At 37.9% G+C, this 25,228-nt stretch overlaps 1 protein-coding gene across 3 annotated transcripts in view; it reads right to left on the minus strand.

Annotated features, from left to right (window-relative positions):
• The window catches only part of rad51ap1 (RAD51 associated protein 1), a 46,263-nt gene that overhangs the window by 12,610 nt on the left and 8,425 nt on the right, over positions 1-25,228 (minus strand). For all 3 annotated transcript variants that reach the window (XM_048553672.2, XM_048553671.2, XM_048553673.2), the window contains exons 2-5: positions 22,522-22,568; positions 21,280-21,421; positions 20,475-20,554; positions 16,477-16,635 (exon numbers count right to left, since the gene is read on the minus strand). In XM_048553672.2, the coding sequence (XP_048409629.1) occupies positions 16,477-16,635; positions 20,475-20,554; positions 21,280-21,421; positions 22,522-22,568 (428 nt within the window). The remainder of the gene's footprint in view (positions 1-16,476; positions 16,636-20,474; positions 20,555-21,279; positions 21,422-22,521; positions 22,569-25,228) is intronic.

Consider the following 25,228-nt stretch of genomic DNA (forward strand, 5'->3'; position numbering starts at 1 on the left):
ACGAAGAAAACATTCATCCCTCAACTTGGGGTGAATATAAACCCACGTCCCAGGTTAAAGGGATAATCTTCCAGTATGTAAAAGAAAATACCAGATCAGTAGTTCAACAGTCTTTGTTAAATACTTGTGATACATAAAGTTTCAAGAATACAGATTACTTTTTTTATAGGAAATATTTATTTTATCTCTTATCAATTAAAGATATGGTTTCAAAGCTGTAATAACATATTCACCTTGACCATCCCAGTAAATTTCCGAAATGATTCAATCTTCATTGGAAGTTACCTCTAGAATTATCAAGTGTAACAAACTGATCTTTAATTGCTTCTAAATTTAGTATTGTTATTTGTTCAGGTGATATCTTGAATCAATGGCAACAATGTCACCTTTAGAAGATTATGAATCAACTAATTTCCGGAAACGAGTAAATGATCTATCAATGCAGTGCAGAATATGTACCATATCTTTTAGATGAAACGTTTAAACTAGGGCATTACATTCCTGCTGTATTCAGATATTAAGCTGTTAGAAAATTAAAAACAGTTCTGATGTACAGACCAACATTCTTCCCTCAACTAACATTATTAAAATACTATGGATAAACTCATCTGTAATTGCATTGGCTCTTTGTGGGCAATTGTGTCTGCAAATGATTTGTTGCATTTGCCTGTATAGTCAAACTTCAAAAATAATTAGGATTTGTGAGAAGATAATGTGGTTAGTTTAATATTTTTTATTATTACGATCTTGGCTTTGAAGACTAACCAGTTTAGATAGACAGCATCTTTGCCTGCTACCTTACAGGACTATGTCAACTAGAATCTGCCAAACTTAGGACATATTGCAGATAATAGCCCTGGTCAAAACTAGTTTAATTCTTCTAGAAGCACAAATACAAGCAAGGAACTGCAATTCCAAGTAGGTTGTAATTAGCTCACAGGAGCTCAAGTTGGTTACCAGGAAGAAAAACTGGATTACAACAGGTGAACCCAGCTAGATAACAAAGAGGCCAGGAAGGCTGGTGAGCCACATATGGTTGTTTAAGGTCCAATGGAAGCCTAAAGGTTTGGAAAGAATTTCAATTTTGGGCAGAATCTGCAATTTCTGCACAAATTGTGCCAATTTTCCAAAACAATATTTGCATTCAAACTCCTGCTCTCAAACTTGTTTGCATAATCACCACCTTAAGATAGTCCTTGACATCCAGGGAGAGCCAGCTGACTGGATACAAAACTGGCTCGATGGTAGGAAGTAGACGGTGACGGTTGAAGGTTGTTTCTCGGACTGGAGGCCTGTGACTAGTGGTGTGCCACAGGGGTCGGTGCTGGGACCTTTGTTACTGGTTATTGACAGAAATGATGTGGATGTGAATGTACAAGGCATGATCAGTAAGTTTGCAGATGATACAAAATTAGGAGGTATTGTTGATAGAAAAGAAAGTTATTAAAAGTTACAGAGGGATCTTGATCAGACGGGGAAGTGGGCTGACGATTGGCAAATACAGATAAGTGTGAGGTGTTGCACTTTGGAGAGTCAAACCAAGGTAGGACGTATACAGTAACTGGTGAGGCGCTGAGGAGTGTCTTGGAACAGAGGGACCCAGGAGTACAAGTACATAGTTTGTTGAAAGTGGTGTCACAGGTGGACAGAGTAATGAAGAAGGCGTTTAGCACGCTGGCCTTCATTGTTCGAGGGATTGAGTATCGGAGTTGGGGCGTTATGTTACAGCTGTATATGTTGTTGGTGAGGCTGTACTTGGAGTATTGTGTACAGTTTTAGTCACTCTGTTATAGGAAAGACACAGTTAAACTGGAAAGTGTGCAAAGATTTACAAGGATGTTGCCAGGACTAGTAGGCCTGAGTTATAGGGAGAGGTTGGCCAGGATAGGACTTTATTCCTTGGAGAGTGAGGGGTGAGCTTAGTGAGGAGTATAAAATCACGGAGAGGCATGGATAGGACGAATGCATATAGTCTTTTTCCCGGGGACGGGGACTTGAAAACTAGAGGGCACAGGTTTAAGGTGAGAGGGGAAAGATTTCAGAAGGACCTGAGGGGCTACTTCTGCACACAGAGAGTGGTGCATAGATGGAAGGGGCTGCCAGAGAAAGTGGTGGAGGCAGGTACAATAGCAATATTTAAAACAACATTTGGCTAGATACAGGGATGGGAAGGGTTTAGCGGGATTGGGACCAAATGTGGGCAATTGGGACTGAATGGGCACCATGGACCAGTTTGGGCCGAAGGGCCTGTTTCCATGCTGTATTACTCTACTCTATGACTACAGGCAGCATTTGAGAATGTAATCTCCTTTACAGTGAAAGCTATTCTTTGCTATATTAAGAAGTGTTGACTTAACATAGTTTGATTAATAGAGCTGAAATTGATTTATCATGAAAGATGAGCATTTTAATAATACACCTGTGAAAAATTTAGTTTTAAATAATTAAAACAACTTTAAAACTATAGCTAATCATTTGTTAATTTCACCGGTGTAGTCAGTTTGTTAATAACTCAATTTTTTAAAAAAAAATTAAAAAGTTGCCTGTTCGAGTCCTTGAGCCTAAAAATTCAAGTTTATCAATTTAGATTGATGCTTTCATGCAGTAATGAAGGAATGTGCTCATTTTAATAGGCTTTAAAAGGCACACAAAAAGCACGATTAGCCATGGTGATAAATTCATTTTGGGGCATGACCAGCATTGTGAACAGAGCAGAATTCCAACAGTTCCTTTTTGACAGGCGTAAAAGAGCACACAAACTTCAGCAGTGCTGAACATGACTTGCATATGCAATTCTGCAATCTTTTTTAGGATGAATTGCTGGAGGAAAAAACTTTTATTTGGTCAGTTCCACTTACCATGGATTAATTAGGTAGAGTTTAACTGGAAGGTGATTGAGATGACAATGATGCTTATGATTGCTTCATCTGCATTTGAAAGCACAGGAAAAATAATTGAGAGTGGAATTGAACTATAGCAATCAGAAATTCCTGTAAGAATCAAAAGATTGTGCCTTTCAGCACCACTTTAGGAGCTGTACACATAGTGCCTCAAAGAACAGCTGCATTGTTAAAGAGTCGCTCTTTGGATGACATGTTAAACCAAGATTCTTCCTGCATTAAAGATCTGACAAACATTTTCAAAACAGCAGAGTGCTGCCAGTGTCCTGAACAACATTAATTCTTCAATCAGAAATAGTTAACTACTCATTCATCTAATTTCTGGTCAATTGTCAAAACATGATGTAAATTAGTTAACATCTTCATCTATGTTGCTGCACTTTAAATAATTCTATATGAAAGATTTTGCATTTTCTCATAACTATTCATTTTCCTTTCATTATATTTCCAAGTTATGCCAGGTTTAAGAAACAAAATCTTGCATTTATCGGGCAGTTTTCATGTCAGAATATCCCAAAATGGTTTGAAACCAATGATCTGTAACCAGACTAGGCAGCAGCAAGGCTCCACAAACAGGAACAAACGATGTCCATTTCAAGCCCACCGACTCCCACAACTACCTAGAATACACCTCCTCCCACCCACCTTCCTGCAAAAATTCCATCCCCATTCCCAATTCCTTGGCCTCCGCCGCATCTGCTCCCAGGATGAGGCATTCTACTCCCGTACATCCCAGATGTCCTTGTTCTTCAAGGACTGCAACTTGCCCCCCACAGTGCTCGAGAACGCCCTCGACCGTGCCTCCCGCATTTCCCGCAACTCATCCCTCACACCCCGTCCCTGCAATAACCGCCAAAAGAGAATCCCCCTCGTCCTCACAAATCACCCCACCACCAACCTCCGGATACAATGCATCATCCTCCGGCACTTGCGCCATCTACAATCCGACCCCACCACCAGGGACATTTTTCCATCCCCACCCTGGTCTGCCTTCCGGAGAGGCCACTCTCTCCGGGACTCCGTTATCCGCTCCACACTCCCCTCCAACCCCCCACACCTGGCACTTTCCCCTGCAACCACAGGAAGTGCTACACTTGCCCCCACACCTTCTCCTTCAACCCTGTCCCAGGCCCCCAGATGACTTTCCACATCAAGCAGATGTTCACCTGCACATCTGCCAAAGCTGTACCCACTGGGACTTCCTCTACATTGGGGAAACCAAACAGAGGTTTGGGGACCACTTTGCAGAACACCTATGTTCGGTTCGCAATAAACAACTGCACCTCCCAGTCGCGAACCATTTCAACTCCCCCTCCCATTCTTTATACAATATGTCCATCCTGGGCTAACTGCAGTGCAACAATGATGCCACCTGAAGGTTGCAGGAACAGCAACTCATAATCCGCTTGGGAACCCTGCAGCCCAATGGTTTCAATGTGGATTTCACAAGCTTCAAAATCTCCTCTCCCCACACTGCATCCAAAACCAGCCCAGCTCGTCCCCACCTCGCTAACCTGTTCTTCCTCTCACCTAGCTCCTCCACCCACCTCAAGCCACACCACCATTTCCTACGTACTAACCTCATCCCACCCCCTTGACCTGTCCGTCCTCCCCGGACTGACCTATCCCCTCCCTACCTAAACTCTCCTCTCCACCTATCTTCTCCTTTTATCCATCTTTGATCCACCTCCCTCCCCCCTATTTATTTCAGAACCCTCTCCCCATCCCCCTTTTCTGATGAAGGGTCTAGGCCCAAAACGTCAGCTTTTGTGCTTGTCCAGTTAATATACTTTGGTGACATGGTTAAGAACTGAATCATTGCCTGGTCACTCCTGACTCCCTGCATTAAAATAAAAATATAAATGGATCATTTAGATCCATCTGAAAGGGGAGGCAGGTACTCATTTGGATGTTTGCTTTGGAGTTGAGTGGGATGGGAGGAGAGCAGATGGTGCTACATCTGGGCCTGACCACAAAGTCAGATTGACTCACCTTAGCTACATTGATGAGAAAGAGGAAAATCAGGATTTGTTTCTATTCTTGATTGCTTTGAAATCTCTGCTACAAAGTACCGACATTTACTGTTGAAGGAAGTCCCCTTGGGCAAGCAAGTGGGAACAACTAGCTACTGCAGAACTGCACCAATACAAGATTCAATGCTTTCAGGAAAGGAAGCTGGAAGAAATTGTGCAACAAAAGAAATGAATGGAGGTTTCCTTCAATCTGTAACATATGCAGACTTTCTTATCATTCAATTGTTTTGATTGTTTGGGATTATATACATACTTATACAATGGACAAAATGGCAGATGAATGCACTATTGTGTGCTATATATTTTGAGCAAAACCAATAATATCGGACAACAGACTAAATTGCATCTTGTTTGATAATATACTACAGAATATGGGCTAATTTTAACAGAATTTCAGAACAAATTTACTTTCCCTCTAACCTTCAGGCATGTCATTAAGGAACTCACAATTGAGATGGGTTAAAGGTACATTAATTTTCGAAGAACAGCATCTAGATGATGCAATTTATTGTCAACAGACCTTGGTTACACTACAGAAGAACCACAGTGTGACATGCACCAAGATGCTGTGACAAAGAATCTATATCCTTGTGTACTTCTAGCATCTCAATACTAACGAGCAGTAGAACTGTTGTTTTATATAATGCAATATTAAAAAGATTCCAAATAGAGTCTGAAGACTAGAATCACCTACAGATTTTTGAATGTGTTTTAAAACTGAACTGGAGTTATAATGAAACTGACAAGTATTTGAAGTTGTTTGCCTATGAATTGGTGCCTTCAGGGAATCTGAACTGGGCATAATGCACACAACACTTACAACATTAAATGTACACCTGAAACTGCTACACATTAATGCAACAACGTCTTATAACTGCACATGTCCCATACTGGGAACAGGTTCGTTAATCCCAGATGTACAAATATATTCATATTTAAGGCAATGTGTGGATATAAGCTATTCTACTTGAACATACTTGCATTACTTAATAATGTAAAATTTTAAAAAGCAGGCTATATAGTAGGGCTTTTTTGAATAAATGCTGGGATTTACTGAATGTTAAACACTATAGAAAAAAATACAGAACGCATGAATCTATCAATAATATAAATATTTTAAATAAGTGGTGATCTATTTAAATACCTCTTTTAATTAACTTAGCGAAGGATTATGAGATGACTAAACTATTCAAAAACAATGACTTTATTTTGGACTTTTCCCTCTTGTGTAAGACGCACTGAGGAAATAGGTCAAAGATAGCATTTATTGTTCAAATCAGGTAACTGTATACATTATTAATGATTGGCAGTAATGGCTTTCTGTGAACATTGTTACATGCTTTGTCTAATAACAGTTAGGCAAATGATGTGTCACCATTGCAAATACTAGCTACTAGCACTTCTGAATGTTTGGCAATGTTGAAAATGAAACATAGTAATTTGATTTATGGATGGGGATGATGTGCAATGGCATAAAAAAGCTATGCTGATCAACCTGCTGCTTTTCCTTAATAAATGATTGACCATGTTGACCTTGAGACCATTAAGTGAAGCTACTACATACACACCATCACGATTGTTCCCTCAATATTTTGAACTCCTATTGGAAATACCTACATGTTCCTGTTATAGCTAAACACAGGATGTTAAACATAGAAGGCAGCCTTATTCTGTCTGTACTGAATTATTAGAGCAATTAAAAATTATACTACCTTATTCTCTTCTTATAGCTTTGTGCATGTTTTTGTCTCAGGTATTTATCATCTCTTCATTTAAAAAGAAAAAAACCATCTCAACTATTTCTCATGCAAAGCATTCCACGTTTGAATAATTCTGTGCAAATACATTTCTTTGAAACTCCATTCTCCCACAGTAACTACTTTAAATCAATCAATGTCCTTTTCTCTGCTTAAATCCAATTAGTACTCCTACATCAAGTGACTCTTTGCATCTCACCCCTAGTGATTCTACAGTGGTTCTTTCTATGGCTTAATGTCCTTTGAAATAACATTTACCCAAAAATGCAAAGTGTGCACTAAACTGTACAGCAGAAATGTATCATTAATCTTTGCTCTTGAACTCAGTTTACAAACTACTCAGTGCTTTTGACCTTTGTTGTGCCTTAATAAACATGCAGCGTTTGCATGTTTCAATTCCTGGGTGCCCCTGTTCATTAACATACGTTAGTGCCTGTCCATTCTTATTTTCATCCCAACATGCATTATCTTATACTTCTCTGTATTAAACTGCATCTCTCATTTTGCAACAATCCCAGCAATCCTCCAGAAAACCCAATGGGCTCATCAATGTTTATAAAATCCCTATTGTGTAATAAGAATAAAATTTATTCGTGTTTTCTATGCCAAAGTCTATATTTCATATTTGATTATACAGAATAAAATCAGGCCCAACATTGATCACCAGATTTTGTCATCAAACCTTTCTCTAATTAACCCTATCCAGTCTGTCAACCATATTTCGAACCACTTTGCAAAATTTTCTCTTTCTACACATTTAGATTTAACAAATGCTTTCTAAAAATCTAGAATAAGCACAATAAGAGCTCTAATGCTTTTATCCATTAAAGTGGAGGAATTTTTAATCTCTCTTTAGCTGCTGCATACCCTTCAGAAACTATATTAAACATATTGAACATAGCCTACCTTTAGTGAACCTTCAAACATTATTCTGATTATTCTATAAGTACTACAGGATTTTGGAACACTTGCACCTACTTATATTGAGCAGATTGTACAGGCCATTCAGCCCAAATAATCTATTTTGATGTTTATGTTATACAAGTTTCCCCACACTCCACTTCATATAACCATATCAGCTATCTTAGCATTCCTTCCTCCCTCATACTTATTTATCTCCCCTTGAAATAATTTGTGACATTATCTCAACTATTCCTGGTGGTAGAATGTTCCACATTATTTTCACTCTATAGATAACTAAGTTTTTCATGAATTCTCTATTGGGTAAAATTAGTGACATCTTATATTTGTGGCCCCGAGTTGTGGTCTCCCACTCAAGTGAAAATATCTTCCCAACAGTTTCCCTATCAAAGCCTTTATTTACCTTGAAATACCTCTGCCAGGTCACACCTCAGCTTTGCTTTTCCAAAGAACAAATCCCCACCACGTTCACACATTCCTGATGATTTACATACCTCTTTCAACTCTATTTCATCCTTGTGTCTGTTCTGGCAACAAAGCTGTTATATTCTTTTGATTATGTGCAGTTCAGAACCACGTACAGCACCTGACTGTGATCCAAGCAAGGTTTGACACAATTATTAATCTAATTTCTCAGAATTCCAATCTTAATCCTACAGAATCAATCAGTGCTCAATTTGCATTTAAAAAAACATTAAACTGTCTTACTATCTTTAGTATCTATGATAAGGTTATATGAAGTGAAGTGTGGGGAAACTTGTGTAACACAAACATCGAAATAGATTTATTTGGGCTGAATGGCCTGTACAATTTGCTCAATATAAGTAGGTACAAGTATTCCAAAGATCTTGTTGTACTTACAGAATATAGATTCCTCTGCTCCTCCACTCCATTCAAACACTTATTATCCAAGCAGAATGCATTCTCCAATTTCTTCCTACCCAAATACACCACCTCACGCTTAATTGCATTGAAATTTGTTTGCTATGTTACAGTGAAGCACTGGATGCTGAAACACTTTGTTTAGCATTCTACACCTTTTGTAAATACGGCATGTAAAGTATGGGCTCATAATGTTTTATTCACCATTAACAAAAACATCTTCAGGTACAATGAGAATCAAACAGTTCAGTAGTCTGTCCAATATACTTTGCTCAGATGTCGGATTCAAGTGTGAATTCTGTGAAATCAGACATTTATTTGAAACATTGAACATTTTGATTGCCGCAATGCTGCCAAGACTCACTTGGCTTCAATCCACCTAAAATATTGGTCTTGAACTCCGACCAACTGAGCAAGCTCACAAATATCATTTTGCAATTTATCCAAACTCAGTTAACCCTGTCTTCTACTTTTGGAAGAAGTTTAAAAAAAAGGCAATCTGCAACATAGGCGTAATTATGCATGAATATTCGAACAAATCATTTCTATCTTCACATTGTAAATGAATTACCAGGGTTGTGGTAGGCATTACGCAAAGCCAACGTCAATACATTATTGTTGGTGTGATCAAAACCTTGGTATTGTTATTTTTAAACAACTTTTGCAGCCATGTGAAGACACTTCCAGGCTAAGTGGGATTTGAACCAATGCAACGACGAGGTTGTGTAGTAACCTTGCACAGGCGTAAACAAACACAGTGCAATGGAACAGAAGTTGCCCAGAACCAAGATGTTGCTGCCATTTAATCACATTGCAGGGATGAGTCGAACTCCTGAGTGTTGACGCACTGAAATTAGTTACCATTTCACTTCCAGTTGAGATGATTGTTAAAAATATTTCCTTACGACAGCTGATAATTTGCTATTGTAATTGGAATAAAGCCATAACATCCTCAGGCTAAAAAGACATTGGGGGTAAAGCCTTATTTTTATCCATTAGTCAGGCTATAAAATCTGTGATCAGAGAGACAAGCAACTATAATCTGTGGAAGGAAATGGGTCAAATCTGCTGAACGGCCAATACATTTTACTGCAGCGAAAAATAGAAATGCCAACTGAACACTAAATGAAAATGCAAGCAGAATTTTTGCCTATAGAAATGCCAAAATATTTTGGAGATCATTTTTCTTCACGTCACTGATACCATCTGAGCTACACAGGTATCAGCCATTTCAGTGCTGGCAATAAACAACGTAAAATATTTTACAAATCTCAAACAATACAAACTTAGACATTTAAGTAAACTAAAGAAAAAAATTTAGTTGGTTTGATTATAATAAGTCAATTATTGTAATTTGATAAATTTATTTTTAGGGACATATATTTAGTTACAAAATATTGTAACTCTATGTTGAGTCACCTCATAAACAATATTTGTGTTCCTGAGGAATAATCTGCCTTTTTCTTACTATTGTCTTCTGTGTTAAAAATCTCCCCTAATTCTTCTTTATCCAAGGAAAATTTTCATACACTGGTACTAAACATAACAATTTAGCTCGTTAGTCACACAACATAACAGGTCAATGGGTTGTGAAACTTGAACAAATAATTCAAACTGACACTTCAATGGAAATGCTACAGTGTCTGAGGTGCCATATTTTGGCTAAGACAAACTGAGGAGCCACATGTGTTTCTTGGGAGGATGTAAAATATTCGACGACACTATTTTAACGAAGAACAAGGAAGCATTTCCAGTATCCCGGCTACTATGTATTCCTCAATCAATACCATTATCTAGTTACAAATCTTTGTCATTTTACATAGTTCACCTATTCTTAAAAATAGTTTGACTTTAACTTTTGTTCTGTGCCTCACATTGCTCCCAGTCTTACAACAGCAGCCTAAGAAGTGTTTTGTACCACTGCTTAAAATACTACGAACAACTTATGGGCTTTAAAACAAAGGGAACAAACACATTTCCAATGATCCAAACAAAAATGTATATCAACAATATTAACTACTTTTCAATGGCTATGTAGCTTGATGAATGTGTAGAGGCTATACACTGATAATACATCGGGCATTTAATGTAACATACAGGTCAGCTGCTAAAATATTGTAACTACTAGAATATTCACAAAAGGGGAATTGCTATAGTTTTGACTGATAACAATAATAAAATATTTGAGTTTGCTGGCTGAGTTCATGGCAAAGTTCAATTCCAGCACCACTTTAATGACCTTCCACTCACTGTGTAAATACCTAGTACGTGCGGACACACACGTTCAGAAGTGGATTGACTACATCTTTATTTAAACTTATGCTTAATGCTTTTCCAAGATGTTAGATAGTAATTATCACTTAAAAATAAGCCAGATTTAACAATTTAGGTCAATGTTACTAAATAAGTCATAACATACAATTAGGATTTGAACTGGATAGAGCTGAAAGCCATTTATTTTTCTCATTCCAAAGCACTGTGCAATGAAGTCATCCATCCTTAGAACTAAAACTGTTGACATATTTAAAAACTAATGTTCACACTAAATTAATTCTGATGCTGTACAGGGATCAAATACACGTAATGCGATCGGATTTACGATAGTAGGTCAGCACCAGGAATCTGACGCACTATCTTTGTTTAATAAGTTATCTTGATGGGCAACCAGTTCCTGATTAGAAGTCATGAGTTAAAGCAACATAGGTAAAATATTGCACTTTAAGGTATAATTATCAGGGACATCACCATTAAATGGCAGGAAGTGTATTTAAATCACTAATGTTGCCTACAACATTTAAATTCCTTGAATTCAACAGCTTCCATAGTGCTGTTAAAATATTCAAAAAACCATTTAATATTCTCTGTACTTAGGACATGTTGTAAAATAATTAGCAGGTCAAATGCCTGAATATTAACAGAAATAAATCAATTTTACTTCAATTATTCAAAAAGAAATTTATCAGTTTTAACAAGGCTACTACAAAAAAGACCTCAAGCTGTAGTAAGCAATCCGTCAAAAAATTTATTTTAGGGTTATACTATTTTCTTGGGTTCAGGTAGCTGCAAGGCTGGTTTGCAGAGCAGAGTGACACCAATAGTGAGAGTTTAATTTCCACCCCGGCTGAGGTCACCCTCTCAAACTGTCCCTCACCTGAAGCATGGTGACCCGCAGGTTAAACTCACCACCAGTTAAATCCGCGCCCCCTCCATCTCTCTCTCTGGCTTAAAATGAGGGAACGGTTCTGTGGTCTTCTGGGACTATGACAATCTTACTTTTCCTTCTGAATTCCAGGTCCCAATAAACAGCACGTTATCCTAAAATTTAGATAGTTCACGACTTCTTTCTTCAGAAAAGTTGTTGCTAAATGGGGGTATGGAGAAACACATTCCAAATCTGGAATAATTGCTGAAACTATGCAACATTGTTATTTATATATTGCTATAAAATTGTAACGTAAGGATTATAAATAATTCATTCCATTTAGTGATCTAATATCTGGGAATTTAGTTTGAAAAGAAATAAAAACTTTTAAGTGAGTCAGGGCACTCTTTAAATGGCTGCAGAAGTCACCTATTCTACAAATAAAATCTCTGAAGTGGAATAACAGGAGACATTCTAGGCAGTTCTCCCACAGAAGATCATGTTTGCCATTGTTTCTAATTTCTTTAAAACAAAACTAACAGCAATGTGTAGTATCGCATCTGCAGATGCTGCCAGAGACCAAACAAATTAAACTGGAACACATTATGTCAAAGGGTACAGAAGACTGCCCTACCTCGATAACTTTGACTGAAACTCACGTTAACGTAGATATTCTCCACTGTGTGCCGAAAAAGCAGTATTATATGACAGAAACATGTTACAAAGAGAAATCATGTTCAACCAATTCATTGGAGATCTTTAAGGAAGTAACATATGCTGAGGTTAAAAGGGGAACTAGTGGATGTATTGTACTTTGGTTTCTAGGAGGCATTTAATAAAGTACCACATCATAGGTTATTGCGAAAAATAAGAACTTGTGGTTAAGCAGGTTACATACTGGCACAGTGAGAAGAGTGGCTGACTAACAAGAAGCAGGGAGTAGGCATGAATGAGTCTTTTTTAGATTGGCAGGATATAACAAGTGGTGTACCACAGGAAGTAACGTTAGAGCTTCAACATTTTACAATTTATGCAAACAACTTGGAGGAAAGGATGGTAGGTATGATTGTTACATTTGCTGCTGACACAAAAACAGGTAGGAAAACAAGTTGTAAAGAGGACATAAGGAAGATACAAAGGGATATAAGTTAGTTAAGCAAGTAATCAATGATCTGGAAAATATAGTATAATGTGATTTTGGCAGAATGAAAAAGGAGAGCTCTGCAGTGCAAAGGGATTTGGGTGCTCTGGTGCATGAATCACAAAAAGGTTAGTATGCAGGCATGGCAGTTAATTAGAAAAACTGATGAAATATTGTCATATATTGCAAGGGGAAATTGACCTCAAAAGTAATTGCTTCAGTTATATAAGGCACTTGTGAGATCATATCTGAAGTACTTTGTACTCTTTTTGCCGCTTTATTAAAGAGAATGTGTTGGAAGCAGTTCAGAGAAGGTATACTAGACTATCATCTGGAATGGGAATGTCATCTTGAGGAAACATTGGACAAGTAATCGTTGGACAAAAAAACCCAATGAACTGCAGAGTTCTGAAGAAGGGTCACCAGACATGAAAAGTTAAGAATCACACAATCGCTACTGTGTGGAAACAGGACCTTTGGCCCAAAAAGTCCACACTGAACCTCAGAGCATCCCACCCAGACCCATTCCCCATAACCCACCTAATCTACACCTCCCTGACCACTACAGCAATTTAGCATGGCAAATCCACATAACCTGCACATCTTTGGACTGTGGGAAGAGACCGGAGCACCCAGAGAAAACCCACACAGACATGGGGAGAACGTGCAAACTCCACACAGGCAGTCGCCCAAGGCTAAAATTGAACCCGGATCCTTGGCACTGTAGGCAGCAGTTCTAACCACTATGCCGCCCCAAATTCTTCTTTCTCTCCAGAAATGCTGTTTGGCCTGCTACGTTTTTCCAGCAAATTCTGATTTTGTTTCCGAGTATTCACAGTGTTCTGTATTTCGGAGTAAGCAGCAACTTGACTGAAACAAGCAAGATCCTGGAGGGGTCTTGACAGATAGCCATAGACAGGGTGTTTCTTCCTGTTGCAGAATCAAGAGTAGGATCCCTGTTTAAAACTCAGGAGTTGCCCAGTTAAAACAGAAATGAGATGAAATACATATGAGTGTGTGAGCAAGACTGTGTGTGTTGCAAGATACAGGACAAGTTTTATCTTTTTAATAAGTTTTACACATTATCTAAGTGCGTTTGACATCAAAAGATTTTTCTTGCCCATTTCTTTATACAAATTTACACATATTGTAGCTGGTGCAGGTAGAATTGAAAGGTTACATTTTAAAAAGAAACTCATGTACTACTTTAGCCAACTTCAGCAATGGAAAAGAGGAACTTATTCATTTCTCTGTACTTGATTGTGATTCTATGCCTTGTCTCTTTCCTGTATCTGTGAAGATTAAATTCTGTTAGAATTTTAACAGTATGGTCTATCACTCCTCCTTGTCTTTCTGACTGCATTGTCATGTTCAGAATAGCATGAACTAGGCACTCTTAAAAATAATCCCATAATCTGTGGGATTGCATACATCATTGTAAATAAAAATTATCAAAGATAAAGTTTAGTTGTAAAGTTTCACAGTATTTCTATCACAAAATTTGTATATTTAGGACAGAATATTCCCTTCCTAGCGTGGTCTGAGTAAATGTGAGAAATGTAGGATATATAAACAGAAAATGACAAAAATCAAGTTCTCAACATCGTGAAACATTTTTCCAATTGCCTCTCAAAGCTTAAATGTCAGTATTTTATAATCTTGCCATTGAGCAGTAACTACTTTCTTTCCCTGCATTTATAGCTCATTAAAACCCTGCTCGGCTCATTTATATGCCACTCCTAATTTTCCTCTTTCATCAATGAGCTATGATGTGAAGATGCTGGTGTTGGATTGGGGTGGACAAAGTCAGAGGTCACATAACACCAATATGTTTGTTTATAGTACAACAGATATATTTGCGACCACAAGCTTTTGGAGTGCTCCAAAAAGTAATCACTTCACCTGATGAAGGAGCAGTGCTCAAAATCTTGAGTTTGAATCAATAAATTGGTGGTGCAAATTCCCTACATTAAAATCAGGGCAATTTACTGATGGCTACAGCTTACCGAATGCTTGTTCTGCCCATCACGCAATTGCTTTTCCAGAACAATACCCCTATATGATCCATGGCCACCATCCCTTACAATCTTTGTATCCTCACAGTCAGCAGGAGCAAATCACGGCATCATTATGATCCTGAACTCGGACCAACTTAGACATCATTTCAGTTCTTCAACACTTAGGAGCTTAGGAACACACGACTTTGCATGTTTTTGCCAGGTCACTCTGTGTATACAGACATGTATGTATTTCATGCAGCAACAGGGTAGGCCATTCATCGTTCTGATATCCACTTTTAATGATTCCCAGAACAGCCTTAGACAACGTAATCAGTTCAAAATACCCTTTAAACATAACTTTTATCGCATGCTCATGTTCATTGATCTAAATATTTGTGCCAGAGACCTTCTGAGTCCGCCACTAAACAAAAAAACTACCATTTAGGAACTCTTTCCATTATTGTAGTTTTCTCTGAAATTATAGAACATCAGATTTCTCCACATAGAGCTGTTATTACCATTTACTGGCCTAATCTACATGCCTGCGTGTGCCATTTTTCATTCATTCTCACAGGCTAACAATGTCCCTGATTTTCTATCATCAGCAAAATTAGAGATCTCTTGTGTGCCTCAACCCAAATAATTTATGAGGATGGACAATGAAGAAAACATCCTTTCACAGGTTCCAGGAATATGCCAAAACTGAAAACCTATGGTACAATTTCTGCTGCCGAATATGAAGAATACTTGTTCTCCTTGAGTCAATCGCATGTTAGTTTCAGCAAGTTCAGTTTTGATTAATTTCAAAGTGCGGATAGTCATAGAGTCATAGAGGTGTACAGCACAGAAACCGATCCTATGGACCAACTTGTCCATGCATTTGCCAGCATGGTGAATCAGCTAATTTTGTATTAGTTAATCCCAATAAAAAGTAGATAACAAGTAGAATCTGTTTAGATCTTGGACTGATTTATTTTGGAGATTACCAAATATTAGTTGGACCATTAACACCATTGATGTTAAATATAACAGTACAGAGTTCAGTAAGGTCGGTTGGTACATTAGGAGGAATACTGCTGTCTTAAGATTCAATTAATATAGCTTTCCTTGGAAGAGTTATGCCTGTGATTATTTACATTCCTCAACTGCCCAGAACACAGTAATGAAAGTTGCACATGATCTTCTGAAAGGGATAGACTAAATCAGACAGGCCACCTTGTCTCATTTTGTACTTGGAAATGTACTTGACCATCATTATATTGTCACAGATCTAAAATAAATAGTTTACTTGGAATTGGATTTGGAAAATTACCAAGAACAAAAGTCACCGTTACAGGCAAAATATGCATCTCATATCGTGCACTAAAAATGTACACAACTAGCAAATGGAATTCTATTAACTTTTTAATGAAAGTCAGGTTAAAACTAGTGAATTTTATTTTTTTTGTATATTAGTTGCAAATTTCAAAATGTATCCTTTATTCAAGTAGTGTAAAAATTGCATTCCAACCCTACGATGTGTGAAACTCAATATTCAATTAAATAGGAGTAAAGGAGGAGGTTACTTTTGTTACAAAGCATTACTATAAATACATTGAAAGAGAAAGTAGTTGTACATTAGCAGTTGTTTTGCATTTAATGGTAGAATTCACTTATCCAAACAGGAATGATTTTATAATTATTATTTACCAGTTACTCACCCGCCATGTAGTCCTGTTCACCCGCAGAATCTTCTTCACATTCACCATCACTACCTCTATCATCAAGCAGAATTTGCTTCAATTGAGTTGCAGCTCCAGTTGCTGTTCGCTTTGGTCTAGATCGAACTGCGGAACCTTCATTTTCACCAGAAATATTATCTAAGTGTATAGAAAAACATCTATGGAATTCTACAGTTTCTGTTCTGAATAGCATAAAGAAAATATAGTATTATTAACCCAGAATTTATTGTACATTATGACTGCAATTTCTGCTGAATTTCTGCAATTCCTGCCAGTTGCACTTCAAATGTCACAATCATATTTCAAGGAAATAAACTGTAGCAGTCACTGTGGAATGTGGTAGTTACAGAATCACACATAGAAAATAACAGAGCTACAATATCCACAGTTTAAACAATCATATTTTTCAAATATGAATAATTTGTGATTCCGCCTGAGAGCCCAAACAGCAATCAAATTCTTTTAAAGATTTTTAAAATGCTGCTATTTGCTTCAACAAAGAAATTTATCAAATACAATTAAAATAAGCAGAAGGTCATTAAAATAAAATTTGTAAGAAACATCATGGAGAAAATAACTTGCAAGGACGAAGAACATAAGAACTACGAGCAGGAGTAGGCCGCTCTGCCCTTCAAGCCCGTTCCGCCATTCAGTAAGATCATGGCTGATCTTCTCATGGACTCAGATCCACTTACCCACGTTCTGACCATGTCCCTTAATTCCTTTATTGTTCAAAAGAAAATCTACCTTACCTTTAAAAACATTCACTGAAGTAGTGTCAACTACTTCACTGGGAAAGGAATTCCTTGGATTAACAACCCTCTGAGTGAAGAAGTTCCTTCACAATTCAGTCCTAAATCTGCTCCCTCTAATCTTGAGGCCATGCCCTCTTGTCCTAGCTTCACTTACCAGTGGGAATATCCTCTCTACTTCGATCTCATCTATTCCTTTCATAATTTTATATGTTTCTATAAGATCCCCTCCTCAATCTTCTGAATTCGAATGAGTACAATTCCAATCTACTCAGTCTCTCCTCATAAACCACCCCGTCAACTCCGGAATCAACCTAGTGAACCGCCTCTGCACCCCCTCTAGAAGTGAAAGAAGTGAAAGGAAGATTAATATTAATGTTGGATGGCTTGAAAATTGAAGAAATGTTATTGTCAAGTTAACAAAAATCACAGGATGGAAAGACTGCAATGCATCAAGGGTCTGCCTTCAGGTATAACATATGTAACTATCATAATTTAATTCTACTTTTTTCATGTAACAGGAGCACAGATTAAACCAAGGACTTTTTTCACTGGAGTACAGGAGGTTGAGGGGTGACCTTATCGAGATTTATAAAATTACAAGGAGTATAGACAGGGTGAATGGCAGGCATTTTTTCCTAGGGTGGAGTATTTCAAGACTAGGGGCACAATTTTACGGTGAGAGGAGAGAGATTTAAAAAAGACATGGGAGAATTTTTCTTTTAAATCACAAGAGAATGGTTCGTGTGTGGAATGAACCTCCAGAGGAAGTGGTGGGTGAGGGTAGTTATATCATTTAAAAGACATTTAAAGGAAAGTCCTGGAGAACTGGAAAATGGTTAACGTAACACTGCCATTTAAGTTGAGAGGAGGGCAGAATCTATCAGCCAGTTAGCCAGCTTGACCTCAGTTGCTGGGAAGATTTTAACAGTCCAATTTTAAGGATGAGATTGCAAGTTTACATGGGTGATAGTAAAATGTAGGGTATGCAGGGTAGTTTGATCTTAGTAGGATAATAGGATGGCACAACATCCTGGGCTGGAGAGCCTGTACTGTTCTTTGTTCTATGAAATGTTTGGAGGAATATGGGCCAAGTGTAGGCAAGTGAAATTAGTTTATTTTGGGATTATGGTTGGAATGGACTGGCTGGACTGAAAAGTTTGTTTCCATGCTGTATGACTCTATGACAGACTGCTTCAATGTATAACTTGGGAATTTGTTGAAAATTCAGTGTAGAAGGTTTTGATGCCTTTTATCAGTTTTTAATAGCTGGTAATTGTTCAAAGATATTAAATAGGAGAACAGGCAGATCACTGGTTGGTGTGTTTTAAGATTTCCTTTGCTTAAACCAGAGCAGTAGTTTTGCAGTGAGGAAATGCAACTATTACATTATATTTATAGCTTAAGGAGGTAAACTACTTAACATAACAATAGATAACAATTGAGTTATAATCTCAAACTTGATGGCTCCTTAATTAAATAAATCACAACAATGATGACAGGACAAGGGATTTACTATAGCTACTTGATTGTGTAGCAAGGATACATAGGAACCACATCGGGAGCAATCAAGTAACTTCAACCCCAAGATGATGAGTTGAAGCCTGAGCTTCGGACATAGCTTAGAACAGGGAGGGGACAAGGTGGCTGCAAACTTTGTTCCCTGAGGTACAACACCCCTGAGGATAGATACTTCTGATTTTACTCAAGGTCAGCGAGAGGAGTTTGGGACTGCAATGAAGGGGTAGGTATGTGGACATAGAAGATAGCAATGAAGTAGCCTCAGCTCTTGCAACTATCCATAGCATCAGCACTCTTGCAGCTTGAATGGAGGAAATCAGTGACTGTAGGAAGGATAGGCAAATGGGCTAAGGCATCACAGTGCAAGAAGCCATTCAAACAGTGAGAGTAAAACAAGCTTAATTGTAATTGGGACAGTACAGTTACAGAAATGGACTAGTTTTCTGAAACTAACAGCATGAGTTCCAAAGGCTGCATCTCATCAGGACTGAAGAGGAACTTGATGTGGGAGGCAATGCTCACATCCCAAGAGCTACTAACAGAAAAGATTGCAAGAGGACTTTGAATGCCAGACGAATCCATCAGCATCACCATTTATAAAAAGTGTGTCATACTAAGGGAAATGCTGGCAATTGACAGACATAAGTACATTGAGGATTCTACCCAGTACATCACTGATGAAAATATCAAATAAAACTGGTGACAACATTTGACCTTGGCTCACTCCTCCCATGAAAAAGAAGGTTTCAGAAAGTTTCTTATGAACCTTTCTAAAGAACTTGAAGTGGTAGCAGATGTGTAAAACAAAATTCAAGATTTGATCCTATATTCCCATAGCTCCAAGCTCTTTATGGCACCTGGCTGAGAGATTAATAACTTGAATGTATATGGTATCTGTCACATCCAGTGTATAAATGATACCACAATGTTCCACAATTTAAAAATACCACATCTACCCAATATACTACAAAAGCAAAAAATCTAGCCTGTCCCTTAAAACTTCCTTTGCCGGTCTCAGACATGTAATCAAGTAAATAAATGTAGCATATTAAGAAACTATTATAATTCCCTCCACTTTCCTAAAGCAACTTTTGGAACTTGGCACAAATATTGCATCTGCTGTCCCAGCATTTGCTGGGCAACGAAGGATGAAGTCCACTTCTTCCCATTCAACTAGCTTTTTTCAACGCAATTACTTTTTCCTCCAACCTCCATGTAGATGGGCCTCTTCTACACACAGTCATCACCAAATGTAGTTGTCAGTTTGCTGTAGATCATAATACTCATTAGTTATTTGTTCCAGTCCTGAAAAACAACTTTTATTGGGTGATGACAGGCCTTAGCCAGAGTGAAAATGAAGGATCAATTCTGTTTAATTACACTATCTTGAAAATAATTTAATAAGCACACTCATTATACTAAAGAAGACAGTGAGTCCACCAACTTGAGCGTCCAAGTCACAAAATACCTTTTACATAAAAGAATTGGGGAGCTGTCAGTCCTAACAATATTCCCACCTACAAAATATTGGCAAGCTATAAAATACAAGTACAAAGTACAAATTGCTAATGGTGTGAAAAAATATTTTCTGCTTCAGCCAACAGTAGACATATTAAAATATTTTGAGGTAACAATTTAACTGGGGTAAGAACCGTTACTTATTAAAGAATTGAAATTTCTACCTTGTTTAAAAAGATTCCTCACCTTCACTAGCTGGCTCTTGCACTGATAAGACTAATGCAGCCTTCAGGTTTCTTTGATAAAGTTTTTCATCAAGTGGCAACCTATGTTATGAAACAATCTGACGAATGAGTTGAAAGTATTAAAATTCCAATGCAAACAGCATTAACAGCAAAAGTAGAAGAAAAGGTACATGCAGACATACAAGTTATCCATAATTATTTAACAATACAAAGAAAAAATCTCTCCAGATCTTTACAACTTAAACAATACAAACACTAATGATATTTATCATTGCTACGTCATTCCAATCAAGGGGGCAGTTTTCAATTGCTGATTTTTTTTTTGCTGGCAAGTTTCCAGAATTAATATGAATAGTTGGAATTTTGCTGCAAAGATCAGCCAAGTGGTTGAAACTGTCTACGAGGGTATACTAAAGACTTGAGAATTGAGTTCAGTGAATAAAGGAACATTACTATAATAATAAAACCATAATAATATAAACCGCTCCCCCCCCCCACCAAAAGAACTAGCCACTCATTAAAAGGGAAACATTAGACTTCACTGAAATTGTGACACTGAGGAAAGAAAAACTGATGTCACTAGCTTGGTGTACAAATAAAGACTCCTGCACCAACCAGCAGAAAGTGATTTTCCACTTAAGTGATAGCCAATTAGCTTTTGTCTTCCAAAGTATAGTATTTTTAAGTAAATAGACAAATTGACATACAGCTCTTAAGAAAGAAAATGCTTGCATTTGTTCACATTTACTTGCTTGGAATAATCTGCAAAATTACAAAATGAACAATAATCCTATGAATTTATTCACCTTTCTTTAGGTCGTTCCTTTTCAGCTTTTGCATCTTGACTGCCAGAAATGTTATTTTTTTTCCCTTTTATTTGTTTCTGATCCTTAGTTGTTAGACGGGATTTTTTACTTGGAGGAGCTGATACATACGCAAAATCTTCATCTGTAAGAACACATGTACACATACTGGAGAATATTTATTGCTCCAGTTACAAAGGTACCTTTGCATAGCTCACTGGTTAATGGATTTTTTTATTCAATATTAACTGTAGTTAAAAAGAAACTTATGAAACCAGGAAACTTTAATCAAGGCTAAAGATAATGTGAGTTGGGGTTAATTTAACAAGCTATGAAATCAGATACAAGAGATAATGGGAACTGCAGATGCTGGAGAATCCAAGATAACAAAGTGTGGAGCTGGATGAACAAAGCAGGCCAAGCAGCATCTTAGGAGCACAAAACTGACGTTTCAGGCCTAGACCCTTCATCAGAAACGTCAGCTTTTGTGGTCCTAAGATGCTGCTTGGCCTGCTGTGTTCATCCAGCTCCACACTTCGTTATCTCGAAATCGGATACAAGTTAGCCAAAAAATGATGATGCAGCAAAACAAACAAATGGAAAAGCATCAATTTTTAATTCTAAAAAGGAGTTGATATGGGACTTAACAGATGGTTAGAAGAACGGCTTGGCTTTATTTCTTAAAATATATACTTCTTTTAAGTGGCATAAGAAAGTTAAATTGAGAAAGAGGGAAGGTAAAGGGATGATCAGTCAAATGTAATTATTCAAAAATCAAGCCACAATTTTAGATGGTTGGTGAAAATTTACTTTCACAAATCATTAGATCGGGACAAAATAGGTTAAAAACTCAGGGGTTAGTCACGAAAAAGGAAGAGATTAAAACAAAAAACAACCTTCATGTTTAGAATATGGAATACTTCACCATATCTGCAATAAAAGCCGATTGAATTATACTGAAATTAGAATTCAGAAGATGAAAGAAAAAGGGAAAACTGCATGGAAACAACTTTACATCAGGCAACACGAGTGAGAGTGCAAACTTGCACTTGAATGTTTGAGAGATAGTGGGTACTACAGATGCTGGAGAATCCGTGATAACAAAGTGTGGAGCTAGATGAAGGGTCTAGGCCCGAAACGTCAGCTTTTCTGCTCCTAAGATGCTCCATGAATGTTTAACTTCATTATACACCAAGATTAGTGTATTTCACAAAAAAAATGTTTTAAACTTTACATCAAACTCACCATCATCAAAGTCTCCACCCTGTGAATAATCTACAATTTTCTTGGTCCTAATAACAGAAAATAAATATGTCACAACTTAATAGCAGAAAACATGTTACTAAAAACAACAGAAATATCCTTTGAAGAGTATTTCAAAATTATACTTAACTAAAAGGAATAACATTTCAAAATCTCATAAATAACAGGTGGCTTGACAGGATTAATGTTGAGAAGATTTTTCCACTAGTGGGTGCATCTTAAACTAGGGGACATAGTTACAGTCTAAGAAGACACTCATTTAAAATAGATGTGAAGGAATTTCTTCTCTCATGGAGTAGTGAATGCCTGGAGTTCTCTACTGCAGAGAGTTGTGGAGGGTGGATCACTGGAAGTATTTAAAGAAGAGATAGATCCATTTTGAAATATCAAGGAGTTAAGGGCTTTGAGGAGCTGACATGAGACAAGTTGAGATCTAGGGCAAATCAGCATGGTCTTATTAAATGGTGTGGCAGGCATGAGCTGAAAAGCCTAATCCTGCTCCTATTTCTTACATTCATATATCACATGTTATGGACCAGACCAAACCTTGTGCAACTATATCAAGGAGATAACCTAGGCCATAACTTTTATCTTGCTTAAAGGCATATGTAACGTGATGTGTTCCAGATGTAATTCAATTGGTCACACGACCCGACTCGGCTCGGCTTTAGGCAAAACACACATTCTTCTGACCCTCAGTTAAAATACATACAAAAAGAAAGAAGAATTGGAATAACTTAATTCTATTGGAAAACTTAACAGAATAGAAGATTATTTAACTACTAAACAGCAAATGTTCAATATCATAAAATCCCATTTACACACCCTTGGCAAAGGCAAAGTCAGTTAAACAGATCATCACACATGTGATTCTGGCAATAGAAAGAGAACCTAAGCTTTTAGCTATAACAGAGAAAGGAGTAACCGCTCCCTCAGCCAACTTCAAAACCCAATAACTACTGAAAGCAAAATTAAAACCCTAGTCCTTTGGGACCCGGCTCCCTCTAATCATGCAGTTTCTATGGTTCCAAACCTCGCTCCAAAAAAAACCAACAAAATGCACCACTAAAAGCCATAGTATCGTCACACAGATAGACATCAACATCATATAGAATAGAATAGAACAGAACAGAATAGCCTTTTTGTCACTTATACTCAGTGAGTACAGTGAAAAGTTTATACCACGCCAATTACAGAACTGACTGCGATACCAAAGTACCTAGGCACTGCTTCTTTAGTTAAAAGATCTTAGGCAATAGAAAAATAAAATGCCCAGCATTACAGAAATAAAGTTTAGTACAACACGCCACACTGACATTAGCTTCCAGTCCGAGTGAAATACTCAGGCTTCAGTTGAGGAAAAGTCAACATGTGATTTTTTGGGGTTCTTCAACAATAGCTCTTTCATCTTTAAACTAAAATCCTTCCCTATACTCTCATATTTGAAAGCAATTCTCACACTTCCTGAATGACACACTCACTTTTTCTCATCCTAGTGGTAACATTATTACCACCATAAAACTCTCATTTCATCACAACCAAACTTTTCAACCTATGGGGCGGCACGGTGGCTCAGTGGTTAGCGCTGCAGCCTCACAGTGCCAGGGACCCGGGTTCAGTTCCAGCCTCGGGTAACTGTCTGTGCGGAGTTTGCACATTCTCCCCGTGTCTGCGTGGGTTTCCTCCGGGCGCTCCGGTTTCCTCCCACAGTCCAAAGATATGCAGGCTAGATGGATCGGGCGTGCTAAATTGCCCATAGGGTTCAGGGGTGTGTGGGTTATAGAGGAATGAGTCTGGATGGGATACTGCAAGGGGCAGTGTGGACTTGTTGGGCCGAAGGGCCTGTTTCCACATTGTGAGGAATCTAATCTAATCTAATCTATAACTCTGCTCACGCTGCTAACAATGCCTGATTACCACCCCTAGACTATCTCTTCACTACGCAAATGTCCTCCACACACTTTGCCCACAGTTATAAATCCTTTTACCAAATGCTCTTGTTGTGAAGCCTTTCCAAGAATCATTATACATTTCACTGGATGCTGTCATTTGTACAAATGTGCAAAATCCTGCTCATTTTTCCTGTAGACAACATAAATGGCATCTCCATTCTAGATCAGATAGGCCTGTTTCTTCTCTGCTTAGGATTTCTCAGTGACTGCTCCATTGGTGTTTGTATTTCCTAACAATACGTCACTGATCCAGCACTTTTCAGTTCTTAAATTAACTTTTTATTCATTCTGTGGGCATCCCCGGCTGGCCAGCACTTATCGGCCATTCCTACTTGCCTTTGGGAAGGTGTTGATGAGCAGTTTTCTTGAACATCCTGTCCACGTTCTGTCAGTAGACCCACAATGCCATTAGGAAGTGAGTCCCAGGCTTTCGACTTAGTGACGCTTAAGGAACATAGAACACAGAACATAGAACAGTACGGCACAGAACAGGCGCTTCAGCCCACAATGTTGTGCCGACCATTGATCCTCATGTCTGCACCCTCAAATTTCTGTGACCATATGCATGTCCAGCAGTCTCTTAAATGACCCCAATGACCTTGCTTCCACAACTGCTGCTGGCAACGCATTCCATGCTCTCACAACTCTCTGCGTAAAGAACCCGCCTCTGACATCCCCTCTACACTTTCCACCAACCAGCTTAAAACTATGACCCCTCGTGCTAGCCATTTCTGCCC

Source organism: Stegostoma tigrinum, chromosome 25 (assembly GCF_030684315.1).
Source record: "Stegostoma tigrinum isolate sSteTig4 chromosome 25, sSteTig4.hap1, whole genome shotgun sequence".
Taxonomy (NCBI): Eukaryota; Metazoa; Chordata; class Chondrichthyes; order Orectolobiformes; family Stegostomatidae; genus Stegostoma; species Stegostoma tigrinum.